Raw genomic sequence first — 20,239 nt, 5'->3', positions numbered from 1 at the left:
AAAAGAAACATTGTTAAGCAGGCTGATACAGCTATAATTTGATTTAAAATACTGGATGATACCAACATTATAAATGTAAACTGATATGCCTTTTTTTTAAAAAAAAAAAAAAAAGAATCTAAATAGAATTTAAAAATCCTTCTTCGTTTGGAGCAGGCTTTATGGGCTGGGGTTAATTGCGAAGGCTTTCTTCCTCCCGTTCGGTTGCTGCAGGGCTTTTTGCGAGGGGGATAAGAAGTATTTCCTACCCAAACAAATCACTACCGGCTCTGCGTACGAGCCAGGTTTTGATGCCTGCCTTCTCCTCATGCAAAATCCCGCCTGCCCAGAAAGCCTGGCCAAAGCCCCCAGGGATTTCAAAGGTCGGGGACACTGCGGATAGTTTAGGTTTGCTTCCGGACTCATCCCCTGGATTCCAGAGGGAAAGCTTCCACCTGGCGCGAGGCAGGGAGCAGGTTTCCTCAGGCCCTGCTTGTAAGGCTGTCGTGAACACGCTGCGTGCCGCGCAGCGTGATACAACCCACAGCACTACATGACGTGCCAGGACCTTGGGCTCACCTGCTTTCCTCACGCTCCTGGCTCCCTAAATCCAAACAAGCCCGGCTCAGAGCTCAGCGGCCCCAGAAGCGATGCTGAATTCGGGGGGGTTCCTCCCTCGGTTTGTGTGCCGCAGCCCCGAGGGGCTGGGTGTCCTGCCCAAACCCTAACCCCTGCCCCCAAACCCTTCCCAAATCTCACTGCTGGGTCGGGTCGGGCAGCAGCCAGAGATTTCACACTGGAAGAGAGAAAATAAGGCAGCTTTCCTCCGGCTGCCGAAACCCTCGTCCTCAGGCCGGAGTCTGAATGACGCCGGCTTCGTGCCAGCCACAGGCAAGTGCTGCCCAGGAGCCGTACGCAGAACTATTTTAGAGTTGAATATGGGAGCTAAAAGCCTGTTTGTTTGGGGTTTTCCCCCAGCAACTAGGTTATTTTAGTACAAGTTGTTTATTATTATTATTATTATTATTATTATTTTCACCATCATTATTATCATTATTATTATTATTATTAATTTACTTTAAAAAAAAATTTCATAAATCTCTTCCCTGAATTATTTGCAGAAACGTTCAAGACACAACATGATGCGGCTGGACCAAGAGAACCACAACTTTCTCTTAACTGCCACAGCCCAGGTAAATGCCATCACAGGTAAATCCCATCACTTCCTCACGAAAGCAATCACTGAATTTGTAACAACCCGTTGTTGGTCCTTGTTACACCAATCCTTCAGTAGCTGGAGAAATCAAAGCATAAAAGCCTTCTACAAGTGCAGGTTAGGCACAAACTACAAACAGAATGGAAACAAAGAAAGACAAATAATTTAACAAATTCTGAATATCAGGATTATCACTAACTGCAGTTCTGTCGAATGTTTTCCTAAGCTATTGCTCTGAGCACCCCAACGACACCGACTCAGCAGCCTCAAAGGAAAACTTAATTCAAGGCACCTATTTTAATCAAAAAACCTAACACAGATAAAAATCTTAGCTGAAAAGGTTTCAGTTGTTGTAGCTGACCCTGGATTTATTGTGCCTTTAATAACAAATAACAATATTTACTATTGTTTCCCCTCCTTGCTTTTAAACTTCCAGCAAGACGAGAGGAGGCCCTGGTCACCAAGCAGAGGAAAACCTGAGAACCCCCCGACAGGAGGGCGAAGGGAAACAAGCTGCAGAAAGTAACAAATACTGTTTTCCTTCGACTGCACTTGATTACAGTGATTTGAGCTGCAATTTGTAGGCACGGAGGGCAAGACAGAACGCATTACATGTTTTTAATTTGACTTTCTTCCTTTAAACCGAGAACTTTTCTGTAACTTCACGACTGAGAAGCTGCCCGGGAGCTCCCTGCAGCAGCAGCAGCATCTCCTGCACGTGCGAAACCCCGGCAGGAGGCTTTCCTGGTAGCGCAGTGCAGTTAATATTAGCTGTTGAACCGGGCGCTTGCTGAATTAAGGCTTTTCTTTTTGTCTTACAAATTATTCTCAGCGTGTTCTTGATTTTTGGGCAGGTCAACAAAGGAAGACAGTTTTCAAACTCGGGTCCGTTCACACAGCAGCCGCCCCAGAAGCGCGCGAGCCTGTTTGCCACGCCAGCAGCAGGAGCAGGCAGCGAGCCCTGTGCTCAGCCCCGCGCAGCTCGGCCCCAGGTCTCCGACCCACTTTTCTGGCAGTCAGCTATATCTGCCAGCAGCGGAGATTAAATGGCAAAATTTCTCCTATTAGTTTCCTACAAACCTTCCTACTTGTGCTTTATTGATATAAATTACAGGAAAATAAATCACCGTGCTGTCATCTGAGTATTTATTTCTCTCTAGCTGGTGGAGTGCGGATTCACTCCGGATACCATGGCTATGCCCTGCATTCTCGCAATCAGAGGATAACGCATTTTTCAGTCCTCTTACCTCCAGCCTCCAGCTGCACGGACCAGGTAACACAAAACACACTGGGCTGGGCAATGCAGTGCCACGGCACGTGCTGCCGCCGAGCTGGGAAAGTGGTGGTGGGAGCACGTTAAATAAAGGACGGAGTTGTTCCCTGCCCTCCAACAGCAAAGCGGAGCTGTAATTGAAGCTTTCCTGACTCCTCCGTGATTCACTGCATTTGCAGTTTCTTGGGGAGGTCCCAAAGATCCCGAGTTAGAAGAAGTGAGGAGCGGAAAGTGGGGCCGCACGCGTTTGTGAGCATGGCTGCTGAACTTCGCGTTGGTTTTCATTGCGCTGGATTAATTCCCTTATATGTGGAAGCGCTTGAAGTCTGTGGGATATGGGATAATAAAACCGAGCAGATGCGAAAACGTAGGAAGAAATCCAAATAACATAAACAGTCCTTTGCCGTGCAGCTTAAAGGAACCCCCCTGCCCTACCACGAGCTGCCTGCATGGGTCTGCAGGCGCCAGCTGGAAGGTGCCCACATCGAGATACTGATGCCAGCTCTGCTCCCTGTCTGGTTTAATGCCACACTTGCTCCTAGAATACAATTAGTAATGAATTACCAATAATATTTAAATGCAAAATGTCCTCCAAGTCGCCCACAGTGGACTTCTGCACGCGGAGGGGCTCTTTGCTCTGGTAACTAATGGGCACGGACAGGCTTGAGCAGCACTGAAAGGGAATATCGACCACAAATGCAACCAGATGTGCAACGAATACACAACTTTTCTGATGGCTGAAACTTGCTGCAGATCCAAAATCAGGCTCAGCTGCTTATTCCAGGTCTTGAGGGTGAGGAAGAGGCAAATTTTTTGTGCGTGAGCTACAATCGTAACTCGGACTCCTGGCCAAGACTGGCAGGGCAGAGGATGAATAAAGGCAGATGCGATAGATCGAGGGCTGATTTGAGTTCCTGGGGCATGGTGTCCAGAAACACCGCCATTTTGAGGATTTGGCGGCTCTTCTGCCTGCAGATGAGTCTTTTCAGGGATATTACCTCTTTAATGCTTGTTAAATTGCATCTTATCTAAAACCTTAGACCTTAGAGAAGAAAGCACACCTGGTGAGCACTGCTCCATGTCCATATTGGCTACGGCAAACCCCAGGAGCGTGCTCTGAGGCTCAGAGCTAGCACACGTGGAGCAACCCACAGTGTTGGGACGGGAGGAGGCTCAGCGGGGTGTCCCAGCTCGCCCCAGGCACCCAGCGGTGCTCCACGGACCCTGCGCCGCCCCAGCCGCGGCTCCCCCTGCGCCCTTCCCCGTCCCACCTTGTTTTCACATTACCCAAGGCCCGAGCTGGTTTTTCAGAGCAAATCCCCTGATAATGTGGCTGGGATTTGGATTTATGGCTACGGAAGGTGTTGAGCCACCGGGCCAGATGGTTATTTGCTAATTTGGAAGGTTTGGAGTGGTTTTTGGATCTCAACAGAACTGTCCGCATTTGCGAGCAAAAGGAACCCATACGTTGAACTGCTTCGTATATTAAATCATTGCATGTTTTTCTTCTTTCCTTATTGAAAAAGATCGTTCGATTTCTTGCTGTATAATTTACAGTCGGCGGTCTGTGACCCAGTGCAGCCAGAAGGAAATTTTGGAAGCGCGGATAATACCACGGAGACAGATTTTCCTGTTCTCTGATCTGAAATCCCTCACGAAGCTTGTTGCCCAGTTCAGCTAACGCTGGTTTTCTTTTACTACAGCACTATCAGCCACACATGGACTTCTTTGGCAGCCTTTGCATGGCAGCTACCTGCACGTTAACACGCGCGGGCTGCATTTCCTGCTTGAGCACAGCTCAGATGGTGCCGTCGGGTGGCAAGCCAATCTCGCTTATTTATTACTTCAAATTAAAAGCAGAAAATAATATCCTTCATCCCTAAGGGGAAACTCGGAAAAAACAGGGTTTCACCCAGCTTCGCATTGAGAGTTCATGAGGTTTTAATTTCAGATACAAAGAATATATAGCTTGGTCGGGGGGTGACATCACCCTCTTTAGAAGATGTCGTGTGATTCTTTTTCCTTTTTTTTTTTAAAGCTGTTCTTTTACACATCTGCTGACAGATATTTGTATTGGCAGGTCTCATGAAATATTAAGATCGTATCTTTTCTGTTTAATTTCAAAAGTCACTTCCTAACCAAAGTGCAAGCGAACAATTCAAAAGCACATCAGTGCTCAGAAGACGAGTGAAAGCTTCCTTGCAAACTTTCTGATTTATTGTCCTCCCGAACGCAATCCCTTTTCCAAGCTTTTATTCTCTTCCCAGTATTGTTTGCATTTGCAGCAGTAATTAGCTGCAATAACCGAGGAGAAAATAGCGAAACAAAGCTGAGGAATGAAAATTCATCGCTGCCACCACGTCTCCAACCTGCCTTCAAACCGGCTGCTGCAAAGCGCTCGGTCAGTGCACGGTGGGAAGAAATGGGTCAGAAATAACCCGCTGGCAAAGCGCCGTGCAGCAGAGCTAGTGGGATCAGGGATAAATCATCGCGTCGTGTTCAGACCCACCTTCAGCAAGCCCAGCGAAGGACTGAGGAGCAAAACCTATTGCAGCCGCCAGGATTTGGTGTGATAGAGCTGTGCTAACCTGTGGTGGCTGCATGAGCAATAAATAACTGTGAGCATCCCGGCAGGAAGGCTTTTCTAAGCCTACCTCCAGGCTCACGGCTGTCCCAGAAAGGCATGAGAGCCGGGGACCCCAGGTGGGGACGCTGGGGACAGTCGTCCCGGCAGGCCAGGGACTCAGCCACAGCCCCAAGAGGGATTTTGGCAGCCAGTGCAGGAACAGGCGGCCCTGGGATGCCTCTGGGGCAGCAACAGTAAGGGAGAGGCGGCTATTGCAGCCTATTAAAGGGGCCTGGTTTTAGTAAATCCTATTAAAGGAGGTACAACCACTGGTCCCAACAGCAATGAGCATCGATTCAGGTGCCCAGTCCCGGCTGGGATGTGTGTTGTGGACCCACTCGGTAACAAATCCAGCCATCCTCCCCAGCCCCAAACCTTGGCCGTTGCAGGAGACTTTGTCCAGTTCTGCTTTCAGCGCAGGCAACGCGGTGCAGACCGTCAAAGAACCTTTCTCCCAAGGCACCCCGTTAGGATTTACAGTGAAGCAAACCAGGATGTAGGCTGCATTTCATAAAAAAAAAAGAAAATAACCTCACTTTCCTCCTTGAAAAGGCTTTTCTGCCTTCAGGTGCCTTTCCGTGGAGGGACTGGCTGCTCGTAACGCCCCGTCGGGGCCGGCTGGACCCCGGGATGCAAGGGGCAGGAAACGCGGCCCCAGCAATCTTCTCCTGCGCAGGGATATAGGATAACCCCAAATCAGCTTCCCCAGCACTATTTTTAATTTCCCTTCTCCGGTGTGGTTCCCCCGGCAGTTAAATGGAGAGCGCTCGCTGGTCCCTGCTGTGCTCAGAGAAGCGTGGGGCGGAGGGGGGGTCCCCCACGTCCCCCAGCCCCGTCCTTCTCCCCAGAACTCCTCCCCGCGGTGAAGTGGGACAGGATACATTTTGGTGCCATTCTGGAGGTTTTCCGCTTCGTCCATGTGGTTAATTTTGCTCTCTCCAAATCCCCGATTATTACACATTCTTGAAGTATTTTCTTTAAGTATTACGGGAGAAGTTCAAGACGGCAGGAATGTTCCCCTTGCCTTGGCAGGGGGAAGGGGCTGTTTCTGGGATGTGTTTCGGTGCTCTGGAGAACCCCTGGGGAAGACACGGGGCTGGGAGAGCCGGGCACAGGGGCAGGGCTGGTGGGGGCTTCCCAGGGGAGATGCTCCACCTTCCTCCCATCCTTCTCCCATGGGGATGCCCACCAGCACCCCGCATGAGCCCCCATTCCCACCGGGCAGAAACGCCTCCCCCAGCCCCATAAATACGCCTGGACGCATGGCAGGGCTTGGAAGAGGTCACCAACGCCAGCCAGAAGGCAGGAGCTGGGTAGGAAAGGTGCTGCTACACGTGCTCCTCGCAGAGCAGAGCCAAGAAACCTTGCTTTTCCAGAAAATGTGCTGCGTTTGCAGTGGGGTGTGGGGCAGAAGCCCCCCCCACACTCTGCCCCACCGTGGTGGTGGTCTCGGGAAGGTCTCAGGCGGCAGGTGAGCGTTCGGCCTCCCGGGGCGAGGTGGGGAACACCCCCCGCCCTCCTCTCACCACAAAGTGATCCGAGGCACCTAATTCGGTTTAACTTTCCCCAAATACTGCGTATATTGTTTTTACTTCACTGAATCATTTCCTTAGAGCTTAATCCTATTCCCTCTACAACCTTTTATTTTATTCTTATGTATAAAATAACATAACAGAGGTTGATTTTAATGCGCCTTTAGCTAACGCAGCGCTTGTGGCAGGAGGGGAAGGAGAAGGCCATCCTAAGAGGGTGCCACGTCCCAATTCCCCAAATCAACGGGGAAAACCCCCAGTCCTGGCCGTGCTCACGGCGTGCATCAGCGCGTGGTCGCACGCTGCTGCTCAGCACCGCTCCTCACCCCCTCACACCTGGGCTCTGCGACGCCTCGGTTCGCTCCTCGCACCTCGCCTGGATCCCAGGCCAGGGTTCGTCAGAGTTCATCAGGGGCCAAATTAGAGCGAGAGTGAAATTAAAGCTATGCTGTGGGACCTGACATTCGAGAACTTGAGGGGAAACAATCTCATAAGCGCCGCTCTGAGCTACTACGGGTGTTTCCTGCCGTGATTTACTCCGTCCTTGGGAGCGCCTTTTTCAGTGATTTCTTGCTAGGAATATTTGTTAATCTGTTAATAAGTAATCGCTTAATGACTCAGATGAAGTGGCAGCCACACTCGGAAAAATTACTGTGTGGCGCTTGCAAAGCCGAGCGTCGCCGAAGTCAGGATGGAGATGCTGCAGCTCAGCTCCACCTCTGCTCCGGCTGCAGCCTGAGGGCCAGCCAGCGCGTTCGGAAGCTGGTCCCGGTCAGCCAGGGCACTCAGAAGCTGGTCCTGTGACAGCCACGAAGCTGCCCCATGGCAAACTTCACGTTCCCCTCCGCTGCAGATAGCGGCAGCCGACGGCAGCACGCTGCCGCTCGTAAGGTTTTTTCCTTTCGAGAAAATGCCTTCGTTTGCTCTCTGGAATATTAGATTTTCGCTTGCATTTCTTCCGTGTCGGGTTTGCCCCTGTGAGATTAGAGGAAGCATGCTCCTTTATATTTACACGAGAGGAAAATACACCAGGATCAGAAGACCCAGGCTCGGCAAGCAGGCGCAGCAGGGGTTTGTGGAGGCACAGGGCGACGTGGAGCTGTGCCTCCCTGGTCAGGAACCGCCTGGAGGGCAGCACCAGCTGCAAAAGGGCTGCCAAAAAAAACCTGACCCCTGGACGTACCATGTTCGTCTTTGACCGCTAAAGGTCTCAGTTAGGTACAGGTAGAGTGAGCGGTTTTGAAGGGGTTTGACCCAGATGAATGATATAACGCTACCGGCTCTCTTTTCATAGTCAAAATATTTGTTAGTCTATGCTTTTGAGTCCAGTTTAGAGGTTTTCTATTCTGTCATTCTGCCATTAGCTGAGAGCACCTTTCCTATTAGCATCATCAGGAACGTACAGGTTTGCAAGATCAGAAAAAGGGTTTTTGTTTTTCAAAATATAAAAGGAAAGATTTTCTTGCTCACAGTTCTTGACACAGAGACCAAACCGCCCTTCCCAGTCCTTCCAGTTTTTCTGTTAGACCTGAAGAAGTTTCAGCACCAGATTTATAAACGCAGCTTTACATAAACCTACGACGTATCAGGTGTGGATACAACAGATTAAAGCATCAGACGTGTAACGCAGAGCACGTGGCTTTTACATGTCACATATTGCCCCTAAGCCACGAGTCAAGTTCGGTTTGGTGTTTGTTTGTTTGTTTTGCTTTGTTAAATGCAAAGTTAATCTTGGCAGAGCCAAGCACTGCTTGGACACAATTAAATGTCCCAAAATCTGCCCAAGAAACAACCAGAAAAGTCTGCGTTTGGCATTTACCTGTGTGCTCTAACAGATTAACGGTCAGTATTAAAAGATCATTTTAAAGTTAAGCAAACATTTCTGGAGTATTGTATAACGCTTGCTTTAAAATTAAGTTAGTTAATCTGAACTTTATGCCAAATGATTATTTGCTCGATTTTCTGATGACGGTAATATATTACATACCACCACATAATTTGGTAAAGACAATAAGATTACAAAGCCCAAGAACGGTCTGAGTCAGTCCTTGACGGATTAAAGCTCTCCAAGGCCCCTGAAAACACTTCCCTGACATATTAATTTGACCTAAACCTCCAAAATGTTCCTGATTATATCATCTCGGTTGTGCTTTATTTTTGTTTTATTTTTCATTGTAGGAAATTAAAAAAGGGTCGGTTGATCCTCGTCCAAGTTCTTGAAATGTGTTGCAATGCTGAGGAAATAAAAGATTACTTGAAATACTTTTTAATAATATGTCATGTCAGCAGAGATAAAAGTTCACACCCGGTGCCCTCAGCTGGCTTCTATCAGCGCCGCGAGGAGCGCAGCCAGCGTGGCCGTGCTGCGGGCAGGGCCAGAGCTTCACCTGGCTTTAAACCACGAGCTGATGCCGTCCTCGTTACCACGATGTTTATGAAATGCTTCGTTTTTCTTTGTAGGAAGAAAAAAAAGATCTGCGTAGGTGCAGCCAACCTCGCCATGAGTCCCAGCCTCCTCCCCACCCTGTCCTCCGCCATCCTCTGCCCCACAGATGGGGACAGGGATGGGGATGGGGACGGGGACAGGGACAGGGATGGGGACAGGGACAGGGATGGGCATTAGAAGCAGTGCTGTCAGTTTTCCCAAATGAGCTCAGTGTGAGCTCCGCTGGATCTTTCTGTGCCTCGCTGTCAGACCTGGCTGCTCGCTGGCAGCTCCCGGGTCGGGCTGCCGAGCTGGGCGCCGAGCTCTGGCCTTCAGCCCCAGCAAGAAACAGCCGGAGTTTGGTGTGTCAATGTGCGGGGAAATGTATGGGTGGGAATAAACGGGTGTACGTGGGCATCGGTGTGAAAAACCCACCATAAGCGGAGCAACGAGCATCCTTCGGACGGGCATTTGGGGACATGGCACGGGGTTTGGGGCACACTTGTGGCAAGACCCTCATCAGAGGGTGGCTGTCGGGCACCCGGCGCTCCCCCGGCCCCGTCCCAGCCTGCCCCCTGCCCATTTTTCCTCCTCCTCGGTCTCAGGTGAAGGCTCGCCTGCCCTGCCCGGTGCTGTGCCAACGCCTCCCGCAGACCTACCCTTCCTTTTGGGGTCGGCTTGGTGCCTCCCAGCCCGGGTAGCAGCCCCGAGGGCGGCGGGGGGGGGGGGTCCCGCCTGTTGCCCCCCGTCCCCCTGCCCCGGGGCCGTCCCCCCGAGGGCTTCGGGCGCTGCGGGGCGCGGGGAGGGCTTCGGGGGGGGGGGGGGGGCCTGGGGTGGAGAAGCCGCCTTCGTGCCCCTAATGCGGTGCAGCTGCCGCCGCTTTGAAGCGGGGCCGTGGAAACATCCCGGGGGTCATGCCAGAGCGGGCAGGGCTGGGGCGGATTTTCTGTCTTTAAAAAACAAACAAGAAATAACCCGACGGCGGGGGGGGGGGGGGGGGGGGGGGGGGGCGCGGCCGTCCCTCGCCCCTCTCATTCCGTCCACCCCCCCCCTTCTTTTTTTTTTTTTTTTGTGCTGGTTCTGGTTAAACGTTATTTGCACTTTTGTTGGAAAAGTGGCCCCTGGTGTGCAATTATGTCAAATTTCTTTGAGTTTTACAATTTAATGGAGAACAGTAACTCTTTTATTGATCCTAGACGGGGCCGGCTCCTCTTCCCCCGCTCTTCCCCTCCGCCGCCCGCTTTCCCCTCCCTCCCTCCCCCTCCCCCGCCCCAGCCCCACGAAATGCCACTCCGGCTTTCTCCTGCTCCCACCACTTCCCAAAACAAACAGCGGGAGCCGCAGCCGCCTCTCGCCTCGCTCGGATGCGGGAGGACCCCGCCGCGCCCGCTGCCCCCCGACGGCACGGGCCGGGGCCCCGCATGGAGCGGCCGCCGGGAGCCCCGCCGCCCCGCTGAGCCCCGCGGCGGCCCGGGGGGGGGACCCCGGCCCGGGGGAGGGGGGCATGGCGCTGAGCTCCCGGGCTCACGCCTTCTCGGTGGAAGCCCTGGTGGGGCGCTCGGCCAAGAGGAAGGTGCCCGACGGGCGAGACGAGGAGGCCGGGGCCGGCTGCAGGCAGAGCCGCAGAGCCCCGGAGCCGGGTTGGTAGCGGCGGGGCCGTCGGGGGGCCGGGGGGGGGGGGGACCGAGGAGGGAGGGGGGGCAGGCTCGGCAGCCGCCCCGGCGCCCCCTCCGCTTTGTGTTCCCCCCGCAGAGAAGCGGCCCAAGGCCGGCGCCGAGAGCCGGGAGGCGAGGGACGAGGTGCAGGTGGAGCTGCAGGGCTCCGAGCTCTGGAGGAGGTTCCACGAGATCGGCACCGAGATGATCATCACCAAGGCCGGCAGGTAGCGGCGGGGCCCCCCCAGCAGCTCCGCAGCCCCCCCCCCCCCCCCATTCCCTGCTCCGCTTCGCCTTCCCTGGGGCTTTCCCCCTTTTATCTTTGCCGCTTTCCTCCGGTATTTTTCGTTCGATATTTTTCGTTCGATATATATATATATATTTATTTTTTTACCCCCCTCCGGTCCTCGTTTAATTTTTCAACCCCTTGTCGCCGTTTCAAACGGCCACTCCCCGGGTGTCCCCCCCCCCCCCGTGGAGGCTGACGGCCTCCCCGTGCCCGCAGGAGGATGTTCCCGTCGGTCAGGGTGAAGGTGAAGGGGCTGCAGCCGCTGCAGCAGTACTACATCGCCATCGACGTGGTGCCCGTGGACTCCAAGCGCTACAGGTACGGGCGGGCACCGACGGGGCGGGCACGGGGTCGGGAGGGGGGGGGGGGTGGCGGCGGGGCTGCGGGGCCTGACGGCGGCCCCGGCGGCCCAGGTACGTCTACCACAGCTCGCAGTGGATGGTGGCGGGGAACACGGACCACTCGTGCATCACGCCGCGGCTCTACGTCCACCCCGACTCGCCCTGCTCGGGGGAGACGTGGATGAGGCAGATCGTCAGCTTCGACCGGGTGAAGCTGACCAACAACGAGCTGGACGACAAGGGGCACGTAGGTGCGGGGCAGGGCGCGGCGGCCTCGTCCCGCCGGGGCCGTCGGGGCTGAGCGCGCCCTCCCTGCCGCGCAGATCATCCTGCAGTCCATGCACAAGTACAAGCCCCGCGTGCACGTTATCGCCCAGGACTCCCGCTTCGACCTGGCGCAGATCCAGTCGCTGCCGGCCGAGGGGGTGCACACCTTCTCCTTCCCGGAGACCGAGTTCACCACGGTGACCGCCTACCAGAACCAGCAGGTACCGGCGGCCGCCCCGACGGGCGCGGCGGACGGGCCCGCTCCCCGTCCCCCCCCCCCCTCCCAAAACGCCCTAACGAACGGCCCCTCTCGTTCCCCTTCCCCCGCAGATCACGAAGCTGAAGATCGACAGGAACCCCTTCGCCAAAGGCTTTCGGGACCCCGGCAGGAACAGGTAACGGCCGCCGCCCGCCCGCACCCCCCCCGCCCCCCGCCGCCCCGTCGCGGTCCCGGCCCCGCCGCGGCGCTCAGCCCCGTGTCGCCCGCAGGGGAGTTCTGGACGGGCTCCTGGAGCCCTACCCGTGGCGGCCCCCGCTCGCCCTGGACTTCAAGGCTTTCGGCGCCGACAGCCACGGTGAGTCCCGGGGCTCCCGACACCCCCCGACGGCCCCCGACGGCCGCAGGCTCCGGGCGATGCTCGGGGAGCGCCCGTGGGAAGGGGACGCGGGGCGGGGGGGGGGGGACAAAAGGGGCACAGGGGGCACAGGGGGGACACGGGCAGTCCCTTTTTTTTTTTTTTTTCCCCCAAAAAAATGCGCTTCCCGCAGGAGGGAAAGCGGCCGCCCGCTTCGGTGCCGCACTCCCGCAGCCCCTTAACGCGGGGCGAGGAGGGGGCAGTCGGGCACCGAGCACAAACTGCCCCGGCTGGCACCCGCGGGGGGCTCCTACAGCCCCCTCCGAGCCCCCGGCGGCCTCTGGAGGTGTTCCTGTAAAGTGGTTTTTGATAGCGCCGGAGGAAAAACCTACAGAGCTTTTGCACCCTGGAGCGCTCCGGTTTGGGGTTGAAGTTGCCGCTTTTACGCTCCTTTATGTCGCCAGCTCTTCAGATTTGTATCGGTGCGCACCGAATCGTCCCGGTCTCTGCAGGGAAATGCTGCAAAAAACACAGCAAAAAAATCACGCTGTACGGGCATAAAAATGCAGGGACATAAAGGATCGGGCTCTGGAGAAATTAAGAGGTTTACCAGATTGTAAAGAGAGCTACCTTTTTTTTTTTTTTTTAATAGAAAAGACATTTCTAAAGCAAAAAGCTCCTTTTGAACTTACTGGGCAGGCTGTGGTACCAGGGAGAGGAGCTGATGGACGGGTTGCGGTGAGGAATGAGAAAACCAGCACAGCTTTTGCAGTTATTATCATACAGATGCTGAAATCCCAGGAAGCCCTAATATTTTTTTTTTTGCTAATCGTACCATAATTGTGTGTAACGTATTTTTCCTACGCGTCAATTTTCTGGAATGATGTAAATATAACAACATTCCCATTTCCACTAGTAAGAAAACTGCATTTCTGAAAAAAAAAAAAAAAAAAGAAAAGAAAAGAAAAAAAAAAAAGAAAGAAAAAAGAAAGGAAAAAAAAAAGAAAAAAGAAATAAAAAAAAAGCTGAAATAGAAATCCTGAATCCCCAAAGCCAGAAGACAAATTTAAAGGAAGCATGAATAATATACTGAAGAAAAAATTGGCAACAAATTTGGGATTTTTAAGGCTCGTAGAAATGGCAGTAAGGGCCAGCTATTTGAGCTGCTCTGTGCTTTCCACCATTATCCCCAGTCCCAGACTGGTACTGGAAGCTGTGTGATGCTACAGCTTGGGATACCTTGAAGTCAGTACTGCCTAGAGCAAGAATGCATGCTCTAGCTGTCTGCACAAGGACTCGTTTGCTGTCTCGTGCTCACAACTATTGGCTTCATTGCACCCTTTTACGTGTCTGAAAGCCCACAAATCCTGGGAGGCTGTCAGGATGTGCGCACCAGGAGGAGCCCAGCTCCCTGCGTCCTCTCCCACCGATGTCAGTCCGCAAGCAGCCGCTGACATCAGTGGCGAAGGGGCGAGACACTAAAATAAAGCATTCCAGGGCTATTGCGAAGAGGTGCTGCCGGTGCTTACCCAACCTGGGGGATCCTCTGCGAGCTGGGAGCTTGCAAAATTAATTTGCACCGAGTCTACAATCTGCGTTTTTTTTTTTTTTTTTTTTTTTCTGTTGTTGGTGGGTATTTTTTTACTTTTTTTTTTTGTTTGTTTGTTAGATTTCATGTACTAGCTGACTTTGGTAAGAAACGAAAAGAAGTGGGGGGAAAAAGCCTCTAAAAGAGCACGGTGATGAACGTGAAGCTGCTCCTCCAGGTGCTGCTCGGAGGCGCGGTGCCCAACAGTGCTGTTACACACACGAGCAGCCTCAAGAGCGCTCGCACGTGTGAAGTAAGCCGGTGTCGCTTTTCGACCAAATTATGAAAGTGTCCATTGATTCGTTTCGGAGAAGAGAATGTCAAAATGACATGTGCGTTTAAGGCTCCGGCAGACACCTAGAGGAGTCGAGTGTGTGTTTCAAATTGCATGGGAAGCCAAGCAAAATTAGTCAATTCCTGTGAGCAGGAAGGTACAAAAAATTCTCCATCAGGCTGAATACATTTTTTTGTTCTTATATACGTGGGGGAAAAGCTGCCTGTAATTTGCACGAAAAATAGGGAACTGAAAATGGCAACGGTATGCGTGTAACAGGAGAAGGTTATCAGTTGTACAGCGAGGTGCGGACCCAGCAGATATCTGTTGGCGTGGAACGGAACCTCATCATTATCCCAGTCAAATTAATGGCGTTGGACAGGTCTGAATATTTCTTAGACAAGCACCGAGTAACAGCAACATGGAACTTACGGAGAGGTCTTCCCATTTTCCGGGAGCTGACTTTTGGGGCTGCTTTGCGTTGGGATGGAGCGCAGCAGCAGGGAGATGCAGCGGGAGCAGGAGTCCACCGAGGGCTCCGTGTCTGCGGCCGTCACTGTGGGTGATTTCTGTTCCTGTTTTCAGGTGGGAGCTCCAGCTCTTCTCCAGTGACCTCCAGCGGTGGGACGCCCTCTCCTCTCAACCCCCTGCTTTCCCCGTCGTGCTCCCCTCCTGCCTTCCATCTGTCAGCGACCAACATCGGCGTGCCGTGCCCTGAGACCTACCTGCACAGCCTCAGCCTGCCCCTCTACTACAAGATCTGCCCCGCGAGCTTCCTGAGGCAGCAGTCCCTCATCTTCCCAAGCCACGAGAAACTGGGAGGCGCCAGCCCGCCGGCCTTGCCCCACTTCGTGGTGGATATGCCCAAACTCTCTGCCCTCGGCGTAACAAGCCTGAAAAATGGTAAATCTGAAGACTTAAACGGGCAGTGCCTTCAAGTGCCCAGTTCTGCTAGTCAAATGCTGTATGGATTACATGCATCTGGAAACATTTTCCCATCAAGTCCCATTGCTCGGGAAGCGCTTAATTGTTCTTTACATCCTCCATATGGCTTGTACGGTTATAACTTCTCTGTGCCATCTAGACTGATGAATGCAGCAAGCCATTTCAAAGTGAGTGACAGCATTCCAGCTTCTTTTAGAGATGGCAGATGTAATCACTCCAACTGGCACTCGGCAATTAACCATTGCCTTTAGATGGATTTTGTCATATCTCTAAGCATTGGCGTGTAAAGCAAGCCTGTTCTTCAGCCATACCCAGGGGCTTGCTAATTTCCGAGTACGAAATACTGCATGGGGCAGGAGCGCTCTGTCGAGGCGGTTCATTTTTGGTGGGCAAACGTGTCGTATTGCCGGGAGTGCGGAGGATCTGGGAGCGAGGATTTGCGATGATCCGCAGCAAGGTGATACCTGTTGGTGGTATTTATGTCATGGTTGTAGGTTAAGAGCGAGCTGTACAGTCACCTTTTTCATATTTGCACTCTGAAGCGGGAACGTAGCCGTATACACTTCCACAAGTATGTTTTCCTGAAACTATCTAGCTTTCCTTTAGTTAGCTCAAAGCCCTGTGAGCTCATCCCGCTGGAGATTTTCCACTAAACCCAGAGGGGCTGTCTGAGGCCTCGAGGTCCTGTGCGTGGCCAGGAGCTCGGGCGTGCTCTGCCGCTGCCTTGAGTCCCGAATAACCACGTGGAAGTGCCTCGATGCTCCAGGACCGGGGTGACTCGGCTCTCAGAGCAGGAACATGAAGCCAAGGCCCTGCTGCCAAGGTGAAGGAGGACGGGAAAAGTGACCAGGGGCTGCGGCACAGAGCCCGGAGCCCCTCTGCTGTGTGCTGCCAGGAGCAAGGCACCGGGTCGGATCCACACCGGGGGGCTTGGCTCAGAGACCTCGGCAGGGAAAAACGCCTCCTGAAACTGCTGGAGAACGTGGGTCATTTCTGGAGGGCTGCAGCTCGACAAGCCCTGAAGCACGAGACTGGAAATCCCTTCCAAAAGTCCTGTTTGTTTTATTATAACCTGTGGATATTCTTGTTATTCCTGTAAATAATCTCTAGTCCCAGGGGCGCAAAGTAACTCGCAATAAATCGGGGCATAGATTATGTTTTTTGTTTGATCAGTGCTCAGTCCATACCTGGAGCCAGTTTTATCACTCAGTATGTGACAGAGATTGGAAAAAAGTGCTTGAGTGGGGCCTGCCATATTTTGGGATTAAGATAAAAGAATCCTGTATTTACAAACATAACACAGCAATATATAGGGATTAAATGTAGGTTTAAGAATCAAAACCGGTATCAGAGTCCTGGTTTTATTTTCATCCACGGCAGACATCAAATTAAGAACAGAACAAGTGGTTCAAATAAAAAAAAAAAAAATCACACTTTTACTTTCACGAGACTTTGCTAAAAATCAGCCAGCACTGCTTTCCCCGACGTCCTTAGAGCAGCCAGAGCCCCGGGTGATAGCAGTATGCAGCGGTAAGCCACGCCAGCCCTGCTAAACAGCCTGTGCAAACCTGCTTTCCCGTGCTGTTCCTTAGCAGTTTATCTCACTGTTTTTATTAAAAAAATGAAATGTTTTTTTCCTCTGGGAGTCCTTGTTTCCAAGCCATCGCTCACCACCGGTGGACGAGCCCACAGCGGAGGCTGGGACGAGTCCTGCGAAATGCGGGGCGATCCCCGGGGCTGGGTGCTCTGCTCGCGGTCGTGCTTTCTGCGAGGCTCTTCCCGATCAGTCACGGATTTGCGGGTGGATGCCGGGGGGCAATGTCCAATTTTCCAAATAGCTGCAGTTGCGTAAAATATTCCAGAGCTGCTGGCCACGAGCTGCTGATCCAACAAACCAGTGTTTGTCTAGCCGAAGACTCGACCGATGATGGATAGCTATTTTCGGGACAGACAAACTTATAACAATAGCTGTTTGAATTCAGATCAGATAAATCCCATCTACTGCAGCTGAGCAAATTCCCACTCGGTGGAACCCACGGTGGCGCCGCTCAGGGCAGGTCCTGCAGGAGCCCGGGGACCTGGGGAGGCTTCGGGAGGTGGTGGCGATGCTCACAGTGGAAATTCATTCGCTGGATTTGTTCATACCATGCCTTAACGATTCTGCTTATGTGAGACAAACCTTGCCCAAAGTAGCCTGCATGGCATTTTCTAGTGGGGAACTTTCTAGCGGGGAAGTTGGGCGTGTTGCCATCACCATCGGTATAATAAGTCGCTATTTATTAAATGTGAAAGCGGGGAAATCGAGGTCAGCATTTCAGGTGAGGCCACGTGCCTGTAAATGCACATGCGTTACGTGCTGCTTTGTGCTTCCTCCCTCTAATATGATTTGGAGAACTGTGACAATTGCAAAAGTTCTCAGTTGTCTGGACGTAGGGGGTGAATAAGAACATAAACCCAGTATTACTGTGCTATGCTTTTAATGGGAACGGGGAGAAAAGAAGCAAAGTTTTTTTCGGAAAGACTGAACTTGCTCAACAACCTCAGCTATTAGCCGCCTGACCTTTCCCAAGAGAAGCCTGAAGTTACTCACAAATAGCTGATCACATTTACAGCACTCGGCAAATGAAACCGGCAGCGCTAGAGGCGCCGCGTTTGTCCTCCGCGCTGGGACGTGGGATGGGCTTGGTGTTCAAACAACAAGAGGCTGATTTAAAAAACACGGAGACAAAAAAAACAACAATAAATGTTTTTAATCAACGGGCAGTTTACTGTCCAGCCTCACCAAAGTCTCATGGACTCACCGGAGAAGTTTAAAGTTGGCCAAACGTGCAGAGGGAGCACTGGATGGAGCTGCACTGATAGAAGTGCCTTAGTTTACATTTGATCTTTTGAGGTTTGCTCTGTAATTAGATGATAATTTGTATCACAATTATGCAAAACAAACGAGGATTGGCTAGCAATGTAGACCAGAACAAATAAGCACACGGAACATTTGAAATGTATCCAGTATTAAAACTATTTACATGTGTGGCTCAGGCCACATTGGACATGTTGTTCCAATAAAGTTACAGAAAGGGAAAAGGCCAGTATCGGTTCCTACGAAAGTTTCAAATGTTCATGTTTACAAATTTGTATTGCACATTAATATGTAAACACACACTATAGGAAACAGATGACTCTGCAGTATTTATGCGTCCTTTCTTCTTAGATCTGTGTGCACTGAACGCACAAAACGCGCAGCGACTCTGTAAAACGGGGATAACAAAGCTGAACGGGAGGCGCTGCGTCCGACCACGTCATTTTGAAATCACCAGCCCGGCAGCTAGTTTGTGTGAAGTCCTTTTGCAGCAGACGAGGAAAAACACCTCCCTTGCAATCCGTACACGAGACCGTGACACGTTAGCCAACTTTTGCCACCCCACGATTTGTGATTTAGGGCGCAGGCCCCAGGCACCCTGTCCCATACGTGGCTGGGTCCTTGCAACTCGCAGCCTCCTGGCCCCGGAGGAGGTCCAGCAGTGCCGGGCAGCCTGGATGCAGCCCTCGGAGCTGCTGGGAACGATCCTGGCTGCAAGGGCGCTCGCAGATGTTGGGCATTACGCCGCAAGCCGCTCACGCTTACTAGAGCTTCGCTTTCTCTGAGCTTGTGTAGTTTCTGAATTTTATGGTTATTTATAAATCCACTTCTCCTCTGTGTCCCTCCGGTGACATTCATGAGAAGAACCTACCGTCTGCTTCCTTACATCAAACGGTTTCCTTCCGCACGAAGCAGATTGCTTCTCCGAAAGCACCGAGCTTTGAGTTTATTGCGGCAATTAAGCAGAAGAAGTATTCCAGGTTTCGCGAGGGACCCTTTGAGCTTATAAATCAAATGACACAAACCAGAAAGTAAAATTCAAGACCTTTCTGGAGAGGAAAACACCGACATTAAGGGAAAACCCCAGGTAAAAGTAATATTTGCTGCCTGAGGAGGCAGTTCCTGAACAAAGCCAGAGACAGGGGCAGGGGTTGGGGATGGTTTCTGCCTCTCTGAAGTCTGAAGATATATTGGATGCACTAAAGAGGTTTTCAGACATTTTCTGTTATCGTAAAAGCTTCGCTCCTTCAGATTTTGAGAGAGCACCTTTTCGGTGAAATCCACTTTTTCCTTCTTGGCGTTGGCTCCAGATCTCCTCTCGGAGCAGGGTCCCAGCTCCAACAATTTCCTCCGTGCGCGGCGGGCAGCTGGGAGCACTTAGCAGCTAATCAGCCCAATTCGGCTCACCTGCCTGAGCGATCCCCGACAGCTCCATCTGCTTCCAGTCAGGCTGCGAACAAAACGGGGGCCTCGGCTCCAAAGGGGAGGAAAGAGCAACGGAGCGGTGGGGTTTGCTTGCGGCTGCCCATGCTGGTGCTCAGCCGATGCTCTGGGGACGCTCGCTGCCCTACCCCTTCACCACGGACCTGTGACCTAAAGCCGGCAGAAATTCACTTTTTGATTTAGGTTTAGAAAGACATGCTTGCCGGTTTTGCGCTCACCAGGAAGGTTTGAAATACCGTCGAAGGGACGTGACATCAAACGCCAGAAGTGTTGCTGAGGGAGGGACCACGATACCTGTTAGGGTGGCTGGATGCTGCCCTGGCCGTACCCACCTCGCCCCAAACGCTCAGCAGCTGGAACCATCATCTTCCATCATATGTTACTTTAAATGCCTCGGAGGCCCTGCCCTTGACAGATGTTAAATGCGCTGCAGAAAAGGCCCCGCGGATTTATGGCGGTTTGCTAAATTTGAGGGTGGGATTGTGTTTTGTGGGTGTTTTTGATAGCAGGACAAAAGGGAGCAATCCAGGTGGCTGGGCTGATTTATCCGCCACCGGCACCACAAACCCTCCATGCAGGCTCTAAAAAAAAAAAAAAAAAGTATAAATCATTCATAAATACAAATAAAAAAATTACCTTGTGAGGGAATGAAAAAATGCTCCCCTGTGAGCATTTCCCCAGGGCTTTACAGGCACAGGCACGAACCACAGGCACAAATGCCCCTGCACACCACTCAGATTTTATTCAGGCTCACACAAACACCTTGATTTCCACAGTCTTCCAGTAAACCATTGCGTACACCCCTAGTAAAACCTTCGCAATCTTGAAGTGGATAACTAATGGTCTTATAAGTATTGACCACCAACCAATTTTATTCCACCAGGTAAAAACTGTCATGAATATTCAGCTGCCTGCTCCAGGACGTGCAGGTACCGCTTAGCATTGCTCTCAGCA

At 52.2% G+C, this 20,239-nt stretch overlaps 2 protein-coding genes across 3 annotated transcripts in view; both read left to right on the top strand.

Moving 5' to 3' along the window:
• The first annotated feature begins 3,715 nt into the window (after positions 1–3,715).
• SH3BGRL (SH3 domain binding glutamate rich protein like) overlaps positions 3,716–20,239 on the top strand; it is a 223,412-nt gene continuing 206,888 nt past the window's right edge. Inside the window, exon 1 of the mRNA XM_067004768.1 lies at positions 3,716–3,720. The gene's annotated coding sequence lies outside the window, so the exon portion shown is untranslated. The remainder of the gene's footprint in view (positions 3,721–20,239) is intronic.
• Positions 10,355–16,326, top strand: TBX22 (T-box transcription factor 22). 2 transcript variants are annotated; one of them, XM_067005092.1, is made up of 8 exons: positions 10,355–10,691; positions 10,804–10,933; positions 11,212–11,313; positions 11,409–11,583; positions 11,714–11,824; positions 11,934–11,998; positions 12,093–12,178; positions 14,626–16,326. In XM_067005092.1, exons 1-8 carry the CDS (start codon positions 10,556–10,558, stop codon positions 15,234–15,236), a joined length of 1,416 nt encoding a protein of 471 aa, XP_066861193.1. In that variant the 5' UTR covers positions 10,355–10,555; the 3' UTR covers positions 15,237–16,326. The 2 variants fall into 2 exon arrangements, with proteins under 2 accessions (XP_066861193.1, XP_066861192.1); XM_067005091.1 differs by having other exon boundaries at positions 10,356–10,691; positions 11,660–11,824.

This window comes from Anser cygnoides, chromosome 13, assembly GCF_040182565.1.
Source record: "Anser cygnoides isolate HZ-2024a breed goose chromosome 13, Taihu_goose_T2T_genome, whole genome shotgun sequence".
Lineage (NCBI taxonomy): Eukaryota > Metazoa > Chordata > Aves > Anseriformes > Anatidae > Anser > Anser cygnoides.
This window is presented reverse-complemented; position numbering and strand designations above follow the sequence as displayed.